General features: G+C 49.3%; 1 protein-coding gene across 1 annotated transcript in view; it reads right to left on the bottom strand.

Annotated features, from left to right (window-relative positions):
* The window catches only part of LOC145402134 (cGMP-inhibited 3',5'-cyclic phosphodiesterase 3A-like), a 162,101-nt gene extending 148,422 nt beyond the window's left edge, over window positions 1–13,679 (bottom strand). Inside the window, exon 1 of the mRNA XM_080274251.1 lies at window positions 13,623–13,679. Coding sequence (XP_080130377.1) covers window positions 13,623–13,676 — 54 coding nt within the window. The 5' untranslated portion in view covers window positions 13,677–13,679. The remainder of the gene's footprint in view (window positions 1–13,622) is intronic.
* Between the last annotated feature and the right edge of the window lie 2,104 nt (window positions 13,680–15,783).

The following is a 15,783-nucleotide window of genomic DNA, read 5'->3' as shown; positions in this document are numbered from 1 at the left end:
GGTTCACAGACTACACACACATCCAAAGCCACTTCAACAAAACAGTTACACTTACAAGCACTTCTCACCCTACATACAATCTCTACTAGACAGCCTAACCACTTGGTAGAGATACATTGGCTGTATCGTCCCCACTTCGGTAGGGATAGGCCGTTCCTGCAGTGGACACTTAAACGGCGGATGATATATATATATATATATATATATATATATATATATATATATATATATATATATATATATATATATATATATATATATATATGTAAACTCGCAGGAAAATGAAAGGCAGAGGACACCACCTGAAGATGTCTTCAAATACAGACAAAAGCTTAGTGGTCCTCTGACATTTTCCTGCTCATATACATATATATATATATATATATATATATATATATATATATATATATATATATATATATATATATATATATATATTGGAGATACTTTACACTCGTATGAACCAATGTCTTTTGTTTCTTTTGTAATTATGTTGTGGTGTAGTGGCATCAGTGCCTGACTTGTATCTAGAGGTGTGAGGTTCGATTCCTGGTCAGGAGGATAAGAAATATATATGTATATGCTCAAAACGTGTATATTTTAACTGTCTACAAAAATGTTGATAAATAGGCCTACTGAAAAAATCGAAAAATGGAAATCCGGAACTTATAGGGAATAAAATGTGATCTCTCTCAGCTGTCAGCATTGCTATCTAGCGTTCTCCAGTTATTCACTGACTTATTTCATACGTATTCTCATAGAAAAGTATCGTATATACCAATTTAGATTTATGAAAGTATTGAAAAATGCCGAGGAATGCTATAAGAGGGCATTCAGTAATATTAATACGTTGAATAAAAAAGTGTGATGAGTTTCAGCTGCTCTAGTGCTGCCATCTAACAGCGTTTGTAAATACTGGGTCAACCGTCGACTTCCCTTCACATTCACTCCGAAAAATACTTCTGTATTATTATCAGCTTAATAGGAAAATAGTTACTGGTAATCGTTGATGAATACCAGGACAAAGAATCCGTTAATACCAGTTAACTATTACGAATAATATTTGATCGGCTACAGCTGTTCGGTGTTGCCATCTCGCCGAGTTTGTAAATATTGGCTCAACCTTCGACTGTTTCACCCGGGCCATATTTACACAATTAAGGGATGAATTAGGGACCATTGATACAAAAAATCGCCCGGTTGTAAATTGCAGGGGAGAGTGTTTGAGTTTCTCCTCGAAGCGCCAATTAGTTTCAGTTTCAAATTACTGTGATAATAACGATGCTTAGACCAGCCTTCTTTCACCCCACTGACTCCCCGTTCCTCTCTTGCACCCGCCCTCGGACAATTAGCCTCTCTCTCTCTCTCTCGTCAGTAACTATCTGCCTATTACGTAAATAACCACAGTATCTGCCTATTACGTTTTTGTTTTCTAACATCCTCTTACCTATCTCTCTCCCTCACTTTTCTGTTTTTTTTTTTTCCCCTCATCTCTTTTTTCCTGCCATCTCTCTCTCTCTCTCTCTCTCTCTCTCTCTCTCTCTCTCTCTCTCTCTCTCTCTCTCTCTCTCAGTGGGTGTTCCAAGAAGGGAAGGGGTCAGAGGAGAATAAAGTAGGCGAAAAGAAAGCTAGAGCGTAAGTAGTAAGTTTTAGCTGTGTGTGTGTGTGTGTGTGTGTGTGTGTGTGTGTACAGTATTGGTCTTTCCTCCCCTCTCCTCCTTCTCATCTTCCTACCACTCCTCACCTTTCTCATTTCTTTCCCACATCCCTTCCATCATCATCCTCCCTTCACCCTTCCTCTTACCATCCTCCCTACCCTACACCCAGCTTTCCCTCCTCTCTCCCTTACCCTCTTACCCCCTCTGCCCCCTCCTCCCTCCTTTCCCCTCCCCTCTTTCCCCTCACTTGACCCTCCCTCTATGCATCCTCCCCATCCTACCCTACCTTCATCTTTCCCTCCTTCCTAACCTTCTCCGCTTTTTCTCCCCCGCTCCCCTTTCTTTCCCATCCCCCATTTGTCCCTTTGCCCCTTCCCCCTTCCCTTTCCCAGTCCCTTTCCCCTTCCCTTCATCCATTACCTTTCTCTTTCTCACCCGTCCTTCCACATCCCTTCCTCCCCCGGTAGGATATAATGATAACAATATAGGTTATTTCGGTATGAGTGGGTGTTGGATGATGGGAGTGGGTGTCTGATGGTGGGAGTGGTGTAGGATGGTACGAGTAGGAGGGGATGATGGGGGTGGTGTGGTGGGAGTGGGGGGTGGGGGGAATGATGGGAACGGTAGGGATGATGGAAGTGAGTGTGGGTTGATGGGAGTGGATGTGGGCTGATGGGAATGGGTGTGGGTTGATGGGAGTGAGTTTGGGTTGATGGGAGTGGGTGTGGATTGGTTGGAGTGGGTGTGCGTTGATGGGAGTGGGTGTGGGTTGATGGGAGTGGGCGTAGGTTGATGGGAGTGGGTGTGGGTTGGTGGGAGTGGGTGTGGGTTGATGGGAGTGGGTGTGGGTTGATGGGAGTGGGCGTAGGTTGATGGGAGTGGGTGTGGGTTGATGGGAGTGGGTGTGGGTTGATGGGAGTGAGTGGGGGTTGATGGGAGTGGATTTGAGTTGATGGGAGTGAGTGGGTGCTGCTGGGAGTGGGTGAGGAAAGCTGGGAGTGGTTGGGGAATGCTGGGAGTGGTTGGGGAATGCTGGGAGTGGGTGGAGGATCGCGGGGAGTGGGTGAGAGGTGCTGAGGGTGGATAATGAAGTCTAAGAAATACAAAGCAAATTTAGACGAAACTATCAGAAGCTAAGAATATTTTGATTAAACCTAGAAAGCCTCGAGGGAATTTAGGAAGTGTTGAGATGAGCTGGGTGAAAGCAAAGAAAGGAAGGTGGGAAAAGCCAGGAAATGGTGAAAATACTGGGAAGTGCTGGGAGATGGCGGGTGAGAACTGAGAAAGGAAGCTGGTAGTCTGGGGGAAATTGAGGATTGCCGAGAAAAGCTAAGAGCTTGGAAAGAAAGGCTAGCAAGTACAAAAGAAAAGCTTGGGAATGCGAAGAAAAGGTGGAAGGAAAGGCTGGGAAATTTAAAAAAATAATAGCTTGGAGGTTCAGAGGAATACTAGGAAATCTATAATAAAGAACTAGAACTAGAAATGCAATAGAACAGCTAGGAAATGCAAAGAAAGGCCAAGAAATGACGAGATGCGCTACGATGATGCGGGTGAAAGCTAAGAGAGGAAGCTAAGAGGCTGGGAGTGGCCCTTGACAAAGATTTACAACTGGTTATTGAAAGAAGAGCTGTAAATAATGAGATGCAACCCAAGCGCCGTAAGTTAATAGCAGGGGAATTGGGTGGGGAGGGAGTAGGAGATTGTGGGTGGAACTGGAGAATGTGTCGGTTTTGGAGGGGGTGAGTGAAGAGGAGAGGATGTTAATGGTTTGAAACTTGTATTGTGTTCTTGTTGAGGGTTTGTAGGGTTGGCAAGGTTTGGAGGAGCTGCGTAAAGTTTGGGAGATTTGTAGGCATAGAACGGTGAGGTGGGTTGTGGGGTTTGATGGGTTATAATATGGATTTGATGAGGTTTGGGGGAACAAGTGGGTTGTATGAAATAAGGGTAGAAATGAAGGCAGAGGCTCTTTTCTACACGGATGGTAAGTGGGGTACAGGGGGGGAAAATGGCTCCAAGACGGAAGAGGTTAGGGGTAAGATCATTTGGATTTGGCTGGATTGATATTGCAGAGAAACTAATCACGGTGCGTCAGTGGCAGCGATCTTGCCTTAGCCACGATACCCAAGCTGTGGCGGACATTAAAAGCAAGTGCAGTTTGCATATGTTCGTACCCAGTTGGTCCATACCATTGACATATCAGCCTCTGACACACAAACATTGCCAATCTAACACTTACACTCTCACATGCTAAGCCGACTCCGTTCCTTCTTTACTCCTGCACAATTGTTGACTCTATACAGGGGTTTTATCCGCCCCTGTGTGGAGTACAACTCTCATGTGTGGGGAGGCTCCCCACATAGAGCTTTTCTCAATAGGGTGGAGTCAAAGGCTTTTCGTCTCATTAACTCTCCTCCTCTTACCGACTCCCTTCAACCTCTGTCTCTTCGCCGCACTGTTGCATCTTTATCTCTTTTCTACCACTGCTTCAATGGTCACTGCTCCTCTGAACTGTCTGCATGCATTCCTCCACCTCTACGACGGGCGCGTAGCACCCGTCTAGCAGCAAACTCTCATCCCTTTTCTGTCCATTTCTCTAATACAAGAGTTAATCGTTACTCCCAGTCCTTCATTTATGCAACAGGTCAACTCTGGAACTGCCTCCCTCTGACTGTATTACCTGCTTCCTCCAGTCTTTCAAACGCAGTGTGTCCAGGCATCCCGAAATGATCGGATCTTGAATTTGGCTCTCTCTTGTATTTTGTTTCTCTCTTGGAAGGAGCAATTTTGCGGACTCGTGGCCCTTGGTTCCTTCTTCCTCACATAAAAGAAAAAAAATGCATCACTCCCACTACAAACACCCCTTCCACATTCGTACATCGCCAGCATAGGGGAAGATTAATTATTGTAGCTACTACGCTTCCAGTAAACACCCCTTCCACATTCGTACATCGCCAGCATAGGGGAAGATTAATTATTGTAGCTACCACGCTTCCAGTAAAGACAGATTACAGTGGTTCACAGTAGTTTGGGTTGAATTGTGAATCAGATTAAGTTTGGTTCAATTGATCCAGCCGTTTCAGGTCCATTGATCATATATAAAAATCTGTTTGTCGGCGAAAGAAAATGCATGTATACCTATGAGTCAGTCAGCTTAAAATCCTAAGGTATTGTATATTAAATAAGGTTATGGTAAGTTAGAGTAAAGCGGGTCAGGTTAAGTGAGATTAGGCAGGTTAAGGTACGATAATAAGGATAGGCAAGGATGAGTTAGGCTGAGTTAGTTTGGGGTGGTTTATGGTAAGGTGAGTTAGGTCAGGGTAGATTAAGGTAGGTAGGAAGTAGATTAAGGTAGGTAGTTAGGGTTTGGTTGACTTAAGGTTAGGAAGATTAGGATAGAACGAATTAGATTAGGGTAGGCTTGGACAGGTTAGGCTGGGTTAGGTTAGTTCAGTGTCTATTAAAGTCGGATGGGTTAGCGTAGGTAGGGAGAGGAAGTTATGTTTAGTTAAGTTCAGGTTGGTTAGAGTAAGTTAGATTAAGTTGGCTGGGGGTAGATTATGGTAAGTTAGGGTAGCTTACGTGAAGTTTAATGAGTAAAATGTACAGTAACAGTGGGTGGTGTGGATTTTACTGCAGTTAGGGTAGGGTAGGTTAGAGCAGGCTAGGTAAGGTTAACATATGGTAGATTATGTTAGATTCAGATATGTTAGGTCGAGGTTAGATTAAGGTAGGGCAAGGCAGGGTAGGTAGAATTATGTGGCCCAAGTTAATTTAATTTAGGGCAGGTTAAGGTAGGTGAGATGTAGAAGAGAATCATAGTGTTTTGTGGATAGGATAAAATCAGGTTTGGTTGGAATAGGATAGATTAGGGTATATTTGGATAGATTAGGGTGAATTAGGGTAGATTAGGGTGAATTAGGGTGGGTTAGTGTAGGTGAGATGTAGAGGTGCGTTGTGTGGTTTTGTGAGAGTGTGATCAGGTTGAAAGGTCAAGGTTAGTGATGTTACAGAAATAATCACCCACCCTCCATCCTCTCTCATCATGCACCTTTATTCCCCTCTCTCCACCCCTTCTCCAGCACCCCTTCTCCATCCCACCATCGTTTCTCCATCACTTCATCCTCCACCTCGCCTTTCTCCATCTCGTTTTACCTCCTGTTCTTTCATTTCGATATAATCTCTCTCTTGCTTTCCTCTACTGTATTCAACTCGTTCCATCCTTCCGCCAATGAGTTTCCATCCTTCTATCCTTTTATTCCTTATCCCTCCTATTATTCGTACTTTCCTCTCCCCTCACCATCATCCTCTCCATCACCATGCATCTTTAATCTACCCTCTCCACCCCTTCTCCACCTCCCTTCCATCCTTTCTCCATCACCTTATCCTCCAATCATCCTTTCTCCATTAGCATTGTTTCCCTCTTCTGTTCATCGCTGTGCCATTCTGTTTTGTTTTCCATTATCATCATTATTATCATCATCATCATCATCATTATCATTATCCTGTTTCCCCTTAAAACTCCATTATCTTCATTTACCTCTCCATATCCTCTCTCTCTCTCTCTCTATCTCTCTCTCTTCTCTTTTCACCTTTATATCATCCTAATCACACCACTCCCACTCTTCCCTCCATTTTTTTTTCTCTCCCTCCTCACCTTTCTCGCCGTCTCTCCTTCACTACTCCTCTCCCTCCTTCATTATCTCTCCCTCCCCACCTCCTACCTTCCCTTCCATTTTCACCCCCCCTCCTTCCCTCCTGCTTTCATTTCTCTTTCTCCCATCGACCTCCCCCCACCCCTTCCTGTCTCCTTCCCTCTTACCACCATTGTAATCTTCTCTCCCTTTCTCCCTCCTTCCTTTCTTCCACTGCCCCTCCTCTGCCTCTGTCCTTCACTCCTTACCGTTATTATTACTCTCCCTCCTTCATGCTCGCTCTCTCCTACCTTCCCTCCTTCCATCACTTTCCATCCCTCTTCGTTTCATGCCTCGCCCTCCTCCTCCTCCTTTTATGTATATCTTTCTTCCCTCTTCCCTCCTCCCCACTTTTACATTCTCTATCTCCTTCTCCGTTTCCCTTCCTTCTCCCTCATACCTTCTCTTCATTCCCTCTCTCCTCCTCTTCCTCAGGCCATCATTTTTTCCAATTCCAGTGCACTTTCTCCTTTCAGTCTTTCCCATTAAATTTCCATGGCTGTTTTTCTATGCTGCATAGTGGTATTGCTAGATGGAGGGTTTGGCTGGGGGGGGGGGAGGCCGTATTGCTATACTATCCTTATCATCTGGTCATAAAAATAGTAATCGTAATAGTAATAGTAATAGTTTTGTCCCTTACTATCAGCCTCGAAAGGACCAGTAAGTATGATGCTGATTTCTTTCCTTTGTACTCCTTTGTATTCATGTCTTCACTAATATCTTCCCTTCCTTTCTTCTTTCTTCCTTCCTCCGACCTTCCCCCTTCACTTCATTCTTTAATCCTTCGTTCCCTCCCTTCTTTGCCCTCACCTCCTTCTCCCTTGCCCTTCCTCCCTCAATCTCTCCCTCTCTCCATTGCCCTCCTTCCCTCCCTCCTTCCTCCCTCATCTCCTTCTCCCTCACCCTCCTGTACGCCTTCCTTCCCCAACACTTTCCTTTCTATTTTCTTCCTTCTTTACGTATCCCTTCATCCCTGTCTTTTCACCCAGTCTTTCCTTCTTTTCCTCCTCTTCCGTCTTTACTTCCCCCTCCATCTTTCCTTTCCCCTCATCATCTCTCCTTCAATTACTTTTCCGTTTCTTCCTCTCCCTTCCGTCTTCCTCTCCTTCTTTACCCGGTTCTCTCTCTCTCTCTCTCTCTCTCTCTCTCTCTCTCTCCCCTTATTTTCATCCCCGTCCATCCTCCCTCCGTTCCTCACCACCTCTCTTCTTACTCTCACCCCCCATCCTCCCTCCTCCCTCCCTCCCTCCCTCGCCTCCCCCGCCTCCCCTCACGCCCTCTGCTGATTGGTTGCCGGTAAAATGGCCCCCGTGACTGGCCAATTAGCGCCCCCGGTTCGACAGCTCTCCGCCAATCACAGCCACGGGATTTATTTGTTGTTTCTTTGCCCTGTTTTTGTTTTCGGAGGCCCAGAGAGAGAGAGAGAGATGAGTAAAAGTCAGTGAGGAGTAATGCGTAAATGATAGAGAGAGAGAGAGAGAGAGAGAGAGAGAGAGAGAGAGAGAGAGAGAGAGAGATGGTAATGTGTATATGAAAGATTACATGAGGAAGAGAGAGGGTGAGAGAGAGTTAGTAGTGCGTATATGAAAGACTATAAAACAGATAGATAGATAAATAGGTATAAATATTTAGAGACCGAGTTCGATAGTAAGTTATAAGTCCGTAAATGAAAGTAGACTAGATAGATAGATAGATAGATAGACAGGTAGGTATAGACTGATGAAGAGACTAAGATGATGTAGCAGTGATCCGTACAGCCCCATCCACACGATTACTGGGCCTGTATGGTGTTGGGGTATGGTGATGGAATATGCTTGGAATATGATGGTGTGGACGTGGTGAAGTGAAGCACCATCCCTGCCCCTGATCTGCTGTTTATAGTGTGTTTGGCCACCGTGCTTGGGAAGTGCAGAGTACGGTGTTTGGATATGACAAGTGCTTGCTGTTTGTGTGGATGGGCCGTACTGGGGAGAATAAAGCACACAGATAAATAGGTGAAAGCTGAATTGTGTGGTTTTGTGTGTGTGTGTGTGTGTGTGTGTGTGTGTGTGTGTGTGTGTGTGTGTATGTGTGTGTGTGTGTGTGTGTGTTTGAGAGAGAGAGAGAGAGAGAGAGAGAGAGAGAGAGAGAGAGAGAGAGAGACGAGACGAGTAAATGTCAGTGAGGAGTAATGCGTAAATGAGAGAGAGAGAGAGAGAGAGTCAGTGCCAACTACTTAAGACTAATTTTGCAACCTGTCTAATTTTTGCTCCAATATTAAGCTACATACCTTCCACACCTGACCTCTCTCTCCCCACACCTGCCTCTCTCTCTCTCTCTCTCTCTCTCTCTCTCTCTCTCTCTCTCTCTCTCTCTCTCTCCACCTCTGTCTCTCTCTCTCTCTCTCTCTCTCTCTCTCTCTCTCTCTGACATATAATGATACATGTGCTTGGTTCGTTCCCCTCTAGTAACCCCCCCCCTCTCTTCTCCCTTCCTCCCTCTCACCTCCAAAGCATCTCTCCCCCTCTCTCCCTCTCCCTCACCCTCTCACTTCCCCCGCATTTTCTCTCCCTCTCTCCCTCTCAGTCCCGTACGTCTCTTGTTTCATATATTCTCTTCTTTCCTTTTCTCTCTCTCTCCCTCCCCCCTCCCTTCTCTCTTTCCCTCTCCCCTCGCTCACTCACTCTCTCACTTGCACCATATGTTTGCTCCCTCGTGCTCGCTCCCTTTCTACATAGTCTTCCTTTTTCGCTCCCTCACCATTCTCTCGCTCTCCGCCTCCGTTCTCCATCGCTCACTCTCTCACTTTTCGCATTTGCCGCTCCATTTCTCCTCTGTCATCTCTCCTCACTTTCCCCCTCTCCCTCCATCCCTCACTTTTAACTCCTTCCTTCCTCTTTTCTCTCCCGCTCCTCCCTCTCTCATCCTCTTCTGTCACTTGCTCTCTCTCTCTCTCTCTCTCTCTCTCTCTCTCTCTCTCTCTCTCTCTCTCTCTCTCTCTCTCTCTCTTCTCTCTCACTACTTAGTCTTATTGGCACCTACTTTCCCTCCTCCACTTGCCTTCTTCTTCCTTTCTCTCTGTCCCGCTCCTTTCTCTCTTCTCTCCCTCCCTTACTCTCTCCTCCCCCCTCTCTCTCACCTCTCTCCCTTTCCCCCCACACCTGCCACTCGCACTATAGGAAGTGTAAACAGGTTGGGAAGGCAGGATGTGGTTTTGTGTGCGATTTTATATTTGCGAACTTGAACATCACCGACTCCAATCTCTCTCAGAAATTAATCCTATTCTTATCAGCCCTTTTAATTAACTCCACAAATTATTTACGAAAAAGGAATCAGGTGCGAATGTAAGGGGAACAGTTCTGGGAAGGGTGTTTTAATCCGAAATTTGTATTAAAAATGAAAAACAGTATCAACGTCGCACCAACCTATTTACGATTTGGCAGAGCGTAGGGGGAAAGACCGGAGGTAAGTGACATTTCGGCGAATCGAGCGAAATCTCACCTTTTTGACCTTTTAGCGCCAAATTAACCTAACGCCCAACGAGGTCATAGGTCAAGACTGCTGCCATAAAGCCCATAGGCCGAAAAGCAAAGTGGCTATGATGTTTCCTAAAGGTGAGCCGGGATGTACTACAGGCCGGGTCATCTAAATCTTTGTTTTGGCACGGAGGAGGTGGGGGTTGCCAAGTATGATTATAATTTTTTTATATCTACCGATCAAACATGGTTGCTTCTTCGACTTGCTCTGCTTTGTAAGTTTAAAAAGTAATAAATGATACAAGTAGAGGAAGATGTAAATTAAATAGATAAACACAAGATAATAGTGAAGATTAGAGATACATATTACTGGAGAGTTCAGAAGCTCTCAGTAGGTTTTGGCAGAGTTGGAAGGTAGTGTGAAAGTACTATTAACCACTTCCCCACGACGACGGATAATTATAATCCTGCTTCTTCCAGACGATTTTATTCAGCTACAGAGTGATTTCTAGCCGTGAAGCAATATTTCACTGGATTTCGCCACAGATTGAAGGCACTGGAAGAGAACTACTGGGGACGACTATGCGTGGACATGTTGCGTAAAGGCGTGACGTAGGTAGAGACGAACATAGATTGATTGTGCATGAATAGATACAATGAGATCCGTGTTCCACCTTATAGGGCAATAAATGCTTGATGGTAGCCTAATATATTGATTACGCCAGGATTGGTGGACTATACTCTCTCTCTCTCTCTCTCTCTCTCTCTGCATATGTCTGTCTGTGTGGGTAAGTAGCTTGCTGTCTATTAATGTGTCTGCCTTGCCGCTTTCTGTGTTGCATATTCTTACTCATTCTCTTTAACACTCCTCTCACACAGTGTCAGCCCCCGCCTCTCTCTCTCTCTCTCTCTCCATATTTCACCTACACTCAGTCTTCATCACCCACTTTTACAAACTCGCTTACTGTAAAGCCCATTCTCGTACCATGTTTCTCTCTCTCTCTCTCTCTCTCTTTCATCTATATCTTTGTCTATATCTATCTATCGATCTTTCTATCTATCTATATATCTATCTGTGTGTGTAGATAGATATGGGTATGTATATATTTATCTGCATGTGTCTGACCATCTAAGTAGTAAGGGAGCTATCTGTCTGTATCTGTCTTGCTGTCTGTCCATCCAGCTATGTGCGAGTATATATAGTAATTGTTTGTCGTTGTTTCTGTTTTTATTCATCTGTCTCAATTTTCTATATCTTTGTATGTCTTTCTGTTGCTGTAGCTTCATAATTTCGTGCCTGATGTCTCTGAGCCCTCCCTCTCTAGGCAGGCATGACAAGTGTGGGACATGTATGACGGGTGTGGGTAGGTATGACAAGTGTGGGTAGGTATGGCAGGTGCGAGCAGGTATGACAGGTGTGGGTAGGTATGACATGTGTGGGTAGGTATGGCAAGTGTGGGTAGGTATGACAGGTGTGGGTAGGTATGGCAGGTGTAGGTAGATATGACGTGTGGGTAGGTATGACAAGTGTGGGTAGGTATGACAGGTGTGAATAGGTATGACAGGTGTGGGTAGGTATTACAGATGTCGGTAGGTATGACGGATGTGGGCAGGTAATACAGGTGTGACTGGTACGACGGGTGTGGGCAGGTATGGCAGGTGTAAGCATGTTCGTCAGATGTTGGCAGGTATGACAGATGTGGGCATATATAACAAGTACAGAGGTACGATAGGTGTGGGTAGGTATGACAGGTGTAGGCAGGTATGACAGGTATGGGCAAGTATGACAGGTGTGGGCAGATATGGCAGTTCTGGGCATATGTAACAAGTATAGGCAGGTATGACAGGTGTGGGTTGGTATGACAGGTGTGGGCAGGTATTGTGGGTTTGGGTAGGTATGACAGGTGTGGGTAGGTTTGATAATTGAGGGCAGGTGTGACAGATATGGCTGGTATGACGTGTGAGCAGGTATTATAGGTGTGGCCAGGTATGAGGCTGGTATAAAGTGTGAGCAGGTGTTATAAGTGTGGGCAGGTATGACATGTAGCTGGTATGACAGGTGTGGGCAGGTATTATAGATGTGTGTAGGTGTGACAGGTGTGGGTAGGTGTAACATGTGACAAATGTGGGCAGGGAATGGCAAGCAAAAACAGGCCAGGGCGAGGCAGGACGGATGGGGTTAAGGCAAGACAGGGCAGGACATATGAGAGCGAGGCAGGCCATGGCATGACGGGCGAGGGCAGGGCGGGACAGGCAAGAGCAGGTCAGGATGGACAAGGTGAGGTGAGAGCAAGACGCGGCAGGTGTGGGGAGGGCAGAACGGGGCAGGTGAGGGCAGTTCATTACGGGACAGGTAAGGGGAGGGCAGAACGGGGCAGGTGAGGGGAGGACAGAACGGAGCAGGTGTGGGGAGGGCAGGACGGGACAGGTGTGGGAGGGCAGGACGGGACAGGTGTGGGGAGGGCAGGACGGGACAGGTGTGGGAGGGCAGGACGGGACAGGTGTGGGGAGGGCAGGACGGGACAGGTGTGGGGAGGGCAGGACGGGACAGGTGTGGGGAGGGCAGGACGGGACAGGTGTGGGAGGGCAGGACGGGACAGGTGTGGGGAGGGCAGGACGGGACAGGTGTGGGAGGGCAGGACGGGACAGGTGTGGGGAGGGCAGGACAGGACAGGTGTGGAGAGGGCAGGACGGGACCGGTGTGGGGAGGGCAGGACGGGGCAGGTGTGGGGAGGGCAGGACGGGACAGGTGAGGGGAGGACAGAACGGGGCAGGTGAGAGGAGGACAGAATGGGGCAGGTGAGGGGAGGGCAGGACGGGGCAGGTGTGGGGAGGGCAGGACGGGGCAGGTGTGGGGAGGGCAGGACGGGGCAGGTGTGGGGAGGGCAGGATGGGACAGGTGTGGGGAGGGCAGGACAGGACAGGTGTGGGGAGGGCAGGACGGGACGTGTGGGGAGAGCAGGACGGGACAGGTGAGGGGAGGGCAGAACTGGGCAGGTGAGGGGAGAGCAGAACGGAGCAGGTGAGGGGAGGGCAGAACGGGGCGGGTGAGAGGAGGACTGCATGGAGCAGGTCAGGACCGGACTGATGATGGAAGGACAGGAAGATGAAGACAGGCTAGAACACAGAAAGTGAGGACAGGGCAGGGCAGATGAGAACAGGAAAGAACAGGGCAGGAGGCGTTCCTATAGGGGAGGTAAGGGCGAGGCAGGGTTAGACAGGACAGGTAAGGGCTGGGCAGAGTAAGACAGGACAGGTAAGGATAGGGCAGAGTAAAACGAGAGAAGTGAAGGCAGGGAGAGGTAAAACGAGACAGGTTAGGACGGAGCAGGGCACAACAGGTGAGGGCAGGGTAGGGCATGACCAGTGAGGGCAGAGCAAAGTAAGACGGGACAGATGAGGACAGGGCAGGACAAGTAAGAGTGGGGAAAGGCAGGAAAGAGCAGTTGAGGGTGGGATATGGGAGGGCAGGGCGGGATGGCTTAGGCAGGGTAGGATAACTTGAACAGGGAAGGCGGAACAGGGCAGGTGAGGGCAGGGCGGAGCAGAGCAAGTGAGGGCAGGCGGGGCAGAATAAGTGAGGACTGGGGAGGACAAGGTGGGGCAGGAGAGGTGAGGGTAGGACAGGGTGGGGCAGAACAGGACAGGTGAGATCAGGGCGAGGCAGGACAGGTAAGGGCATGGTGGGACGGGGCAGAAAAGGTGAGGGAAGAGCAAGGAGGGACAGGATTGGTTGAGGGTGGCAGGGCAGGACAGGTGATGGCAAGTTGGGGCAGAACAGGACAGGTGAGGGTAGGGCGGGGCGGGGCAAGACCCACCTGTGAGGACGCGGGGCGCTGCACGGAGATGGCGGGGAGGGAGGTGCGCCGCATCTTGGCTGGTGGTTGGTGGGGCGGGGAGGCGGTGGCGGCGGGGCGTGGCGGCCCCCCTGCCCCGCCCTGGGGCTGCTCCGGCCGCCCCCCGCCCGACACGGCCGCGGGCGGGGTGACGGGGGCGGTGCGGGCGGCGGGGGAGGGGCCAGGCAGCGGCGGGGGGGCCGGCGCCCCGCCACCCCTCACCTGCGGCGCCGCGGCGGGGGCCCCGCTCACCCCGGCCACCCCGGCACTGACGGCGGCGCAGGCGGCCCCGAGGGCGGCACAGACGGCGGCCACCAGCGGCTGCGGGGCGGCGGCGGCGGCTGCCTGTTGGCACTGGTGGTGGCACTGGCGGCTGGGGGCGGCAGAAGCCTGGTGGCGGTGGCGGTGACGGTGGCTGTCAGGCGGCGGCGGCGGTGCGGCGGGGCGGCACACGGCCATCACGCGGGCGTCGCTCCGCCATCATGCGGGCGGCATGGCGTCACGGCACTGCTGTCTTGCCGCCCGGCGGGTCCCAGGCGCACTGCCGCCCCGTCGCGCCGCCGCCACCGCCACCGCCACGCGCACCACCCCGCGCCGCCACCCACACCGCCGCCTGCCGCCCGCCACCCGCCACCTCCTGCCTGCCATCCTGCCACCAGTCTGCCGCTGACGCTCGCTATCGCCCGCTCCATCCTGCCACCTTGCTTAGCCGTACCTCACACTGCCTCTGTCTGCCATAACACCAGCTTGCCACTTCACTGTCTGCCAGCACACCTATTATCTGCCATTGTCAGACCACTGCACATTCCTCTTTGCCTGCAATACGTCACTACCACTGTTGTCTGCCATCATACCTCTGTCTGCCACATTATCTGCAACCACACCACTGCCTGCCACTGTTATCTTTCACACCACTGTGCCACCACACCACTGCCACTGTTCTCGGCCATCACACCACTTTTGACTGCCACCACATCGCTGTCTACTACCACTACTGTCCACGTATCTGCTGCTGTTGCCTGCTGCTTGTCTGCCACGTATCATCCACCAAGCCACTGTAACCTGATGTTGTCTGCCGTCACATCACTTGCACTGTTGTCTGCCACTACATCACTGTTTGCCTCTGGTTTCTTCCATCACACCAGTCTGCCATTGTTTCTGCCATCATTCCATTGTCTACCATTGTTGTCAGCCGTTTAACTTTTGTCTGCCGTCGCGCCAGTTTGTCATTGTTGTCTGCCATCACATCACTGTCTGCCATTGTTATTTGCCATTTTTGTCAGTCATCACACCATTGTCTGCCACCACACCAGTTTGTCACAGTTGTCTGCCGTCATACCACTCTGCCTCGTATCTGCCACCACCACTTTCTGCCGTTCTGTAACCTAACTACGGTACGACTGTTATCCGCCAGTCTGCCACCGTCCCAGATCGTCTACATCATCGTATCTGCCACTGATCTTTGCCGTTATTTCTTTTTTCACAGCTTCTAATTCTGCCTTAGTTGACCGCCTTGTGTGTCTGCCACCATATGATTGTTGTCACCACAGCAGTACTGTTTGCCACCACGTCACTACTGTTTGCTATCACATCACTACCGTGTGCCACTACTTGCTTCTGTTTGTCCCCATATCACTGCTGAGTGCCACACATCACTACTGTTCGCCCCCACAACTACTCTTTGCCACCACATCACTCCTGTTCGCCACCACAACACTCCTGTCTGCCACCACAACACTCCTGTCTGTCACCACATCACTACTGTCTGCCACCACATCATTCCTGTCTGCTGCCACAGCACCACTGTCTGTCACTATATTACCACTGTCTGCCACCACATCACCACTATCTGCCGCCATATCACTACTATACCACCACATTACTCCTGCCTGCCATTGCATCATTGCTGTCTGTCATAACATCACCCTGTGCCACCACACCATTGCTATTTACCACCGCATCACTACTGTCTGCCATCACATTATTACTCTTTGCCACAGCGCAATACCCTTACCGCTATCTTCCTCCACTCACGAATATGTGCCTCGTTAAAACTACGTTGTGTTCCCAAATCACTACTCTGTCCCACAACTCATTACTCTCAGCCACTCGCCACATCACTAATGTCTGCCACCACGTCATT

The sequence above is a fragment of the Coenobita brevimanus genome, chromosome 57, assembly GCF_032717465.1.
Source record: "Coenobita brevimanus isolate Jiangsu-jjx chromosome 57, ASM3271746v2, whole genome shotgun sequence".
Lineage (NCBI taxonomy): Eukaryota > Metazoa > Arthropoda > Malacostraca > Decapoda > Coenobitidae > Coenobita > Coenobita brevimanus.
Note: the sequence above shows the minus strand (reverse complement) of the source record. Positions and strands in the feature narration are given on the sequence as shown.